This window comes from Haliotis cracherodii, unplaced genomic scaffold (assembly GCF_022045235.1).
Source record: "Haliotis cracherodii isolate W230 unplaced genomic scaffold, xgHalCrac1.p SCAF_10, whole genome shotgun sequence".
NCBI lineage: Eukaryota > Metazoa > Mollusca > Gastropoda > Lepetellida > Haliotidae > Haliotis > Haliotis cracherodii.
Window position 1 is genome coordinate 51,387,771 of NW_027266265.1, and position 9,646 is coordinate 51,397,416.

The 9,646-nt window shown below is 41.1% G+C and overlaps 2 protein-coding genes across 2 annotated transcripts; one reads left to right on the plus strand and one right to left on the minus strand.

Moving 5' to 3' along the window:
- Nucleotides 1-2,868: 2,868 nt before the first annotated feature.
- Nucleotides 2,869-8,722, plus strand: LOC139452207 (uncharacterized). The gene is made up of 3 exons (XM_071233598.1): nt 2,869-2,988; nt 5,066-6,057; nt 7,487-8,722. Exons 2-3 carry the CDS (start codon nt 5,109-5,111, stop codon nt 7,672-7,674), a joined length of 1,137 nt encoding a protein of 378 aa, XP_071089699.1. The 5' UTR covers nt 2,869-2,988; nt 5,066-5,108; the 3' UTR covers nt 7,675-8,722.
- LOC139453883 (serine-rich adhesin for platelets-like) lies at nt 3,090-4,151 on the minus strand. Its single transcript, XM_071235332.1, has one exon. The coding sequence runs from the start codon at nt 4,149-4,151 to the stop codon at nt 3,090-3,092; it is 1,062 nt and encodes a 353-aa protein (XP_071091433.1).
- Nucleotides 8,723-9,646: the final 924 nt, after the last annotated feature.

The following is a 9,646-nucleotide window of genomic DNA, read 5'->3' on the forward strand; positions in this document are numbered from 1 at the left end:
GATCTGTCTCAAACAAGCAGTGCTATCCGACACGCCCCAATTCCCCAGAACATCAGCCTGAAATATTCTCCTCGGAATATGCGTGCTATAGACGTCAATAAAGTATTGATTGTGTTCAATAAAACATTCTCTTTTCTTTCGGGAGTTTTCATTGGATTATCTCCCTTTGCTGACACATTTTTACCGTTATGACTCAATGGTGCCCGTATTGATAAATTGTAAAACTGTTATACACGGGTTTATCGTGAGACGAAACACGAGTACAGATAGAAGTCAATGTATTAATTCAGTCTGTAAAATTGTATTGACAATAAATATGGTTAGTACAAATACCATTGTTGACATAGTGCAGGGACAATTGTTGACGTATTACAGAGACCATTGTTGACGTATTACAGAGACCATTGTTCACCGTAATGACCGCCAGGTTGTTATGTTTTATGATGTCACAATAATGATGACGCCAGGTATCATTGTTATCCTCATATGGCCACTGTGGGCTTCAAGGCTAGGTTTTCAATAACACGGACAATACGCATACACTACAGCTACATTTTGAAGTATTACACCCGTGTTAGTATTCTATTGATTTTACGAAACTCGAGAGTCAGAATTCATGAATACAAATCTTCTGACACTAGATTCGCAAGAAAAGTACCACACACACACACACACGCACGCTCACACGTACGTTTATGTAATGCTCCCTACAGTATATATAGCTACTAAGCAGATGAGCTTCTTTTTAAGACAAAACCCAAGTACAAGGAAATACGAAAAACAAATGAAAAACATTTTACAAATCATGTATCGACTGCTAGTGTAGATGAAGGGATCGACAGCATAATTGGAGCCTCAGTTACTTTTGTTTGTTTATCTGCTTCCATAGCAACAGCATTTATGTCCAGGATCCAGATCATTCTGTCTTTGACGACTTTGCCCCGAGAGATCACTGTAATAGAGTAAATGCGTGTTAATACAAGTTTCAGAGTACGTGAGGGTGATGATCTTTAATGCCGCTTTAAAAAGTATTTCAGATATACAAGTTGTGTCATCTTAAAGTGACGAAATCAACACAGGATTTTCATTTAGAAATGTAACTGCCTGTACAGAAAAGGCACTTGCATGATTTATTCAATGTCAATTTCGTTTCCGTTTACCAATGCAACATTTTAATGTTCGGGCTACGATATCCGCCATTATGGATTGGTCACCTCGCTTTCGGCATGCTGTCGGCTTGTTTAAATCAGAGACTCGCAGATCGCGTATTTTAGTCGCTGTTTATCATTATATATAATAAAATAATATTTATGAAAACGTTGCGAGATTTTTTAATATTGATTAGAAAAATTGGTCCGGCTAGTAAAATTGGTCCTCTACAGACGTTTATAGGTTTTAACACACCGACACTCTAGCATGGTGCAGGCGAGCCAGAGGTCATTATCGGGAGAAGCCGGGATTCGAAACAGTTTGATCATCTATACTGAACAAACAAAAGTTAGGGATCATGAATATCTTTGAGGATAAATTTTTGAAGTGACGACTGAGCACACAATTTCATACAAATATCCCCACAAACATTGATGATCCCAAACTTCTTTTTTCATTAAAGGTCAATACAGTAAAAAGCGATTACCCAAACTGTCAAAGTTTTTTTGGCCCAAGTTTTTATCATAGTTTTTGATAGTGTAACGGGGGCTTTACACAAACCGCAACGTCTAGACCAGCATTGAAACGGGGACCATACCACGACGCTTATCGCCCCGCACCAGTTTAGAGATAAGAGATAGTGAGTGAGTGAGTATGGTTTTACGCCGCTTTTAGCAATATTCCAGCAATATCACTTCACACATTGTACCCATGTCGGGAATTGAACCCGTGTCTTCGGCGTGACGAGCGAACGCTTTAACCACTAGGCCACCCGACAGATAAGCGATAGAGTCAGTAAGTGAGTTTAACGCCCCATTCAACGATATTTCAATCTAATCACGACATTTCGGCTTATTGGGGAGGAAAACCCGAAGTGATGCAAGTTTTAGACGTTTACCATTTTAATAAAACATTCGACCAAAGGTGTGTTGCTGACAAAAGCAATAGTCAGGGCGAATTTGGAAATTCGAACCGACTATCATAGGATTCTGCGGCGCTTAAAGGGACGCAACTCTGCACAGCCAAATTAGACGACTGCACCATCCGTGTATAGGGGACCAGATGCACTAGTAAAGAGCTCAGTTTATCCTTGTGGTAGCGACAAATAAATAAAGAAACCCAAATAAATCTTCCTTCCTCAGCAGCAGTTATGACCTTCCGATCCCCATTTCAGTTGATTCTTATGAGAATTATCGGTATTAAGGACTTGCTGTGCAGTGAATAATGTTTAACACTGCAGTGTGCAAAATCTGGTTATATCACCGTGTCTTGTAAATAATGAAGTCTGGGCCACGCAAGCCAGTGATTGAAGTCATGAGCAACGACACGCGCCATCGGGGCAGGATGACACGCAAGTCAACGGGCCTGACGTCACCAAAGAGGGATGAATGAAACACCGTGGTATCTCTCACGAAGACAATAGTATATAATGTTGCTTCAATAATCTGACGCTCCAAGCAGGGCATGTCTATATATGATAGCATGTCACCATTTCACCATATATGCATAACTTGTGTAAAGCCTATGGACTATTTAAAAATAAATGGGCCCAGTTACACTGTTGTAGATCGGAGCTGTGATATCGTTTGATGTTTTGGAAATGCTTCACACCAAACCAGTGTTAGGGCTCAAATACTGAGACGAGCCATTCACCAAGTCTAGATCATCGACGCAAAGGGAATCCCCAGCCTCGGTTTCGTCACACCTGAAGAAGTACGAAGTACATGCAATATTTTGTGGAACATGTTTGTGGAACGCCTTAATTAAACCGGCGATAAGAGGCACACCTGACAGCTGAATATATCGGTAGCTGCACCAGTTACCTACATTCATGCAATGGTAAGGTTGAAATCTAGATTGGACTAATAGTTTTCCTGCTGTTATTTTCAAGGTGTCCTCGGCTGGTTTAGCTAAAAAAAAAGCCGCAATGGGGCCATGTCTTAACTGTCGGCTTCCATCGTATGTTGGGTCATGTCTTGACTGCCGGACCCCATTGTATATAGGGTCATGGCTTGACTGCCGGACCCCATCGTATATAGGGTCATGTCTTGACTGCCGGAACCCATCGTATATGGGGTCATGGCTTGACTGCCGGACCCCATCATATATAGGGTCATGGCTTGACTGTCGGATCCCTTCGTATTTAGGGTCATGGCTTGACTGTCGGACCCAATCGTATATAGGGTCATGGCTTGACTGCCGGACCCCATCGTATGTTGGGTCATGTCTTGACTGCCGGACCCCATTGTATATAGGGTCATGGCTTGACTGCCGGACCCCATCGTATATAGGGTCATGTCTTGACTGCCGGAACCCATCGTATATGGGGTCATGGCTTGACTGCCGGACCCCATCTTAGATAGGGTCATGGCTTGACTGTCAGACCCCATCGTATATAGGGTCATGGCTTGACTGCCGGACCTCATCGTATATAGGGTCATGGCTTGACTGTCGGATCCCTTCGTACATAGGGTCATTGCTTGACTGTCAGACCCAATCGTATATAGGGTCATGGCTTGACTGCCGGACCCCATCGTATATAGGGTCATGGCTTGACTGCCGGACCCCATCGTATATAGGGTCATGGCTTGACTGTCGGAACCCATCGTATATAAGGTCATGGCTTGACTGCCAGACCCCATCGTATATAGGGTCATGGCTTGACTGCCGGACCCCATCGTATATGGGGTCATGGCTTGACTGCCGGACCCCATCGTATATAGGGTCATGTCTTGACTGCCGGACCCCATCTTATATAGGGTCATGTCTTGACTGCCGGACCCCATCGTATATAGGGTCATGGCTTGACTGCCGGACCCCATCGTATATAGGGTCATGTCTTGACTGCCGGACCCCATCTTATATAGGGTCATGGCTTGACTGCCGGACCCCATTGTATATTGGGTCATGGCTTGACTGCCGGACCCCATCGTATATAGGGTCATGTCTTGACTGCCGGACCCCATCGTATGTTTGGTCATGGCTTGACTGCCAGCCCCCATCGTATATAGGGTCATAGCTTGACTGCCGGGTTGACCAACAGTCAAGTTGTGACCCCTATGTAGGCTACGTGACACTGTATGAATCGTGGCCAGTGGGGTTGTCTGGCACAGGAACTCCTTATTGGTCAGTAAATAAAACTATATACCCCCTATATACAAGAGAATAGGGGGTATATATTTTATTTACTGACCCATTACGAGTTCCTGTGTAGCCTGGTGGTTTCAAGCACAGGAACACATTATCATTCAGTAAACAAAAATATATAAGCGTACCCCTTTATTTTTATTTACTGACCATTAAAGAGTTTAAAGGGACTCTAGAGAAAATGCCCCTTGCAAAAAGAGCTTCAACTTTTTTGTGAAAATGGCCAATTGTTTTTGTGAAATTGGCCCCATACAAAACAAATAAAAGTCTGTTGTGATTTACAGTCAAAGCTGCACTAAGGGTTTTATTCCCTCTAAGGTTTCCATTTTTGAGGTCTCAGCTGTGACTCATGTTGAGATTTGAAAAAAGAGAAAGATAAATTCTATCTTTATCACAAATTATTTTACTAGTTCTATTTTGCAATATGTTTTTTTAGGAAATTTAATAATTAATTATATTCAACAATGATAGGTATTATAAAAGCTGAATGTTCTCTTGTATCCGCAATCGGCCTATAATTGTCCATACGAAAACCAAACCAAAATCTTATTGAGGTTGATATACATGTTTATGCGCTTGCAGTATTGATATAAATATATACTACTCAAAAAGAGTTAAGGATCACCCTATTCTTTCATATTACTATAGTTAATCTGTCATGACATGACAAAGTAACTATAGTAATATGAAAGGATTGGGTGATTCTTAACTTTCTTTTAGTAATATATTAGAAACATCATTAACAAAAAAACAATTTCCTTACTTTCAGTTCATTCTTCAATAATCAGTTTCCACAGCTCAACCAATAAAATATGACAATGATACCCAGATTTCAACTGCTACTCTCAAGGATCAACTGTCATCATGGACAGCAGTGTGTCCTATACAATCTGGGGAAGACATTTCCCTCACAAAACTCTTCACATCCAGTAATGGCTACCTATACTACAACACAGTGCATTGAACGTACCAAACATACAGGTATGCAACCAAGGCTGCGGAAAGAGAACTGCATTCACGCCTCACAATTCAAAGTTGATGTAACGCAGAGGGTCTGGAGAGATTTCAGACGATTTTCCAGTACCAAAGAAGTGACTGTGGAGAAGAAACTGAGGCACTTAATGGACATGTGGGAGATGGAGAAAGCTGTCCAGTTATTAAGAGATTCTGTAGATGATGGAGTCATACCTCATCAGAACATTGTCCTCAATCTCCTCCAGCAGTTGGCAAATCTGGGTGAGACAGAATGTCTTCTTGACCTCCATGAATTCCTCACTGAGAAAAAACTGGTAACAGATGCTAAATTTTTCAACGCTTTAAAAGACGCTTATTATTACAGTGGGAGGCTTGACGAGGGCGTTGGTGTGCTGAGAATTCTTTTTCATCGAACTCGCAAGTTTCGTAATGTCGAGATTTTCTTCTGTTTACTGGCTGTGATGGTTATCCAACATTTCCCACATCGGATAGATCTAATTGAAGGGTTTGTGACTGATTTGAAAGAGTTTCAAACTCCTGTTATCGAACCTGTGGCATCGCTATGGAAGTGTTACATATTGACAGGAATGTTTGAAAAAGCTGATCAAGTTCTAGCAGAGAATGAAGAGATAAAATCTCACATACCGCAGATGGTGTCTGATATATGTTCAAGGTATAACAAGATCGAGGCAGACTATGACATAGCGCTTCACCATCTGAAAGACAGCCCTCTCATCTCATCCAGACTGAGAACGGCCTTGTTCACTGAACATGCGGAGGTATTATGTAAGTGATTTTGAATCATTTCTTAACAAATGAATTCAGCTGACAGCGTGTTTATTATGTAGAAAATTGAGCTTTGTGCTCATCTGAAATATATTTGCTTATTATTGAGCAAAGGGCCTTACTTAGTTTTCCAATGGGCAGTCACAATGGTACAATAAGTTGACGATCGAAGTTGTGCTGAATATCAAAATACACAGCATTACCGTACTTGACATAAGTTATAAGGCATATGTGCCATGTATTTAATGTATATCATACTTTACTCTTATACAGGCTGACATGGTTTGGTCATATGTACAGAAGACATTGTCAATGTTATCAGATCACAATTCTGAGAGCATGTTCTTGAGAATCCATTGTGGGGCCACCAAGATTTTGCCTAAAAGGCATTTTTAGGTGGTGTTGAAAATTTAGAACTTTGTGCCAAAGGTGTTGTTGAAAATCTAGTATTTTTTTTGTGCCAAAGGTGGTGTTAACAATTTAAGACTTTGCGCCAAAGGTGGTGTTAACAATTTAGTACTTTGTGCCAAAGGTGGTGTTAACAATTTAGTATTTTGTGCCAAAGGTGGTATTGAAAATTTAGTACTTTGTGGTGAAGGTGGTGTCGAAAATTTAGAACTTTGTGCAAAAGGTGGTTTTAAAAATTTATTACTTTGTGCCAAAGGTGGTGTTAAAAATTTAGTACTTTGTGCCAAAGGTTGTGTTAACAATTTAGGACTTTGTGCCAAAGGTGGTGTTAACAATTTAGTATTTTGGGCCAAAGGTGGTATTGAAAATTTAGTACTTTGTGGCAAAGGTGGTGATAAAAATTTAGAACTTTGTGACAAAGGTGGTGTTAATAATTGAGAACTTTGTGCCAAAGATCGTGTTAAAAATTAAGTACTTTGTGCTGAAAGTGGTGTTAAAAATTTAGAACATTGTGCCAAAGGTGATGTTGAAAATTTAGAACCTTGTGCCAAAGGTGGTGTTAAAATTTAGTACTTTGTGCTGAAGATGGTGTTAAAAATTTAGTATTTTGTGCCGAAGATGGTGTTAAACATTTAGTATTTTGTGCCAAAGGTGGTGTTAAAATTTAAGTACTCTGTGTCAAAGATGGTGTTAAAAATTTAGTATTTTGTGCCAAAGGTGGTGTTAACAATTTCGAACTTTGTGCCAGGTGAGATGTTGAAAATTTAGTACTTTGTGCCAGATTTAGAACTATATTAATGCTTTATGTAAGAGGCGACAAACAGGATGGGGTGGTCAGTCTCGCTGATTTGTCATGTCATTGTATCCCAATTGTGTAGATTGATGCTCATGATATCAATCACTGGATTGTCTGGTCCAGACTTGATTATTTACAGACAGCCCGAGTGCTGAGTGCGGCGTTAAACAAACAAAACACACAAAAGCATATGGTAATGCAAGATGGTGCACGCTTGTGTTGCAGGCAGCTTGGATAAACACGAGGAAGCGATGGATGTACTGAGTGAAGCAATGACCCAGGGTATGACCCCAGCCACGGGGAGACTGACCATCATCCTGGCCCAGCTGATGGAGCGAGTCCAAGACAAGGACAAGTCTGACAGGCTTGCCTCCTTGCTGCAGTGGTGTGATCAGCTGGAAGGCGCCAAGTGACTGCTTCTGGCACAAAATAATTAATAAGGAACTTGGCAGTGCCAGTTGAAGTTGGGAATCAAAGCAGGCTTAATTCAATGTGCTGGAACACCAATGTCTTTGTTAATTCAAATGTTATGATGTGTATTAATCAATCAGCTAATGATCATCATGCAGGAGAGGCGGTTGGGTAGCCTAGTGGTTAAAGCGTTCGCTCATCACGCCGAAGACCCGGGTTCGATTCCCGACATGGGTATAATGTGTGAAGCCCATTTCTGGTGTCCTGCGCCGTGATATTGCTGGAATATTGCTAAAAGCGGCGTAAAATCAAACTCACTCACTCACTCTAAATGATTATGATAATGTTGTCTTTACGTAATACAGGCTACCCGACCGCCCCCTTTTAGGGGAACAAACAATAAAATGCAAAGTCTCTTTGAAATATTCTGTATAGAATGTTTGAGACTGCCCAAGGTGTACCTGACATTGCAATGAAATTAATGATACTATATGTAGGACTGACTATGTATTTCTTATACAGTCAAACACTGTTGTGTCAAAGTTGAAGGGACGTGCAGAAATATTTTGAGTTATCCGAAAATAACGAATAAAAAAGAAATACACAAGAGAAAATGGAATGCTTTCGTTCTTCGTTTGTCTTGGTGACCCTCATGTACAATCTCTATGACCCTTTCTTGTTATGTTTGTGATTTCACAATAAGTTGACCTTCCAATCGATTCCTTCTGTATGACATGTAAGTTTGTTGGCTCATTTGCTTTGTGACATAAGCTCTTCCTGTCTGATGTCTTCAGCTGTGATGACTTCAAATTGTTCCAGATCTGGTCAGTTCAAGAGCTATTTGCATGGTTCTCTCCTGTTTGTCTGCACCAATAGTCTCTTCAATTGTCAAGCCTCTCGCAAGGATGTTCGTGCTATGAAGTTGACATACTGTTCTTTTGTCATCTCCTGCATGGGAACTTCAGCTCCTAGAGGTTGTGGATGTCTGGACATGTGCTCTGCTGGGTTGTTTGTTCTTTCCAGGCCATTTGATTGTCATCTTATAGTGTTGTAGCCTCAATCCCCATCGTTCTATGCGTGGTAGATGTTTTGATTTCAGCCAGATATCCTCAAAGGTGTGTGATGGCTGTGAAATGTTCTGAAATGAAATGCTTGCAGGCCCACAGTACAGCCTTTTTAAGTATTGCTTCTCTTTCTGTTTGACTGTATCTGTTAAAGCTCTGTATCTGTATGAGAGAACATGAAAGTCCTGTGTCAACATGGCTCCCAGTCCACATGGGCTAGCATCAACAATAATCTCTGTGTGCTTTTGGGGACCAAAGTATGTACTGACACAGTATTCCAAGAGTGTTTCCTTCAGGCTCTGGAACGCCCAGTCTTGTTCTGCTTTCCAGCTCCACACAGATTTTTTCCATGTGAGTCTCCTCAATGACTCTGTTAATGTTGCATAGTGTTTGATAAAGCGTCCACAGTAGTTGCTCATTCCAAGGAAGCTCTTACTTCAGGCATGTTTGTGGGCTTTTCTGTTTCTTTTGGCCTCCATCTTTTGGATCGATGCTCATGATATCAGTCACTGGATTGTCTGGTCCAGACTCAATTAATTACAGACCGCCGTCATATAGCTGGAATATTGCTGGGTGCGGCGTTAAACAACAAACCAACCAACCAACCAACCATAGATCTAATTTGCTGAAGACTTTTGCACCGTTTAAGTCATGAGTGATTTCATCCTTCGTAGGGTTCTGTTTGTTTGCTTGTTGTTAAACGCCGCACTCAGCAATATTCCAGCCATATGATGGCGGTCTGTTTATTATTTTGATTGACACAACAGCTGAATGTTTCTTATTTACTTGCGTTGTATTGTTTTTTTCACCGCAATGATCCTGTAAAAGTATACGTCTTTCTATGAGTTTGTGTTGCTCTCCAGTGCAAGAAGCCCAAACTTGCATCAAGCTGCAGAAGACAAACCGACAA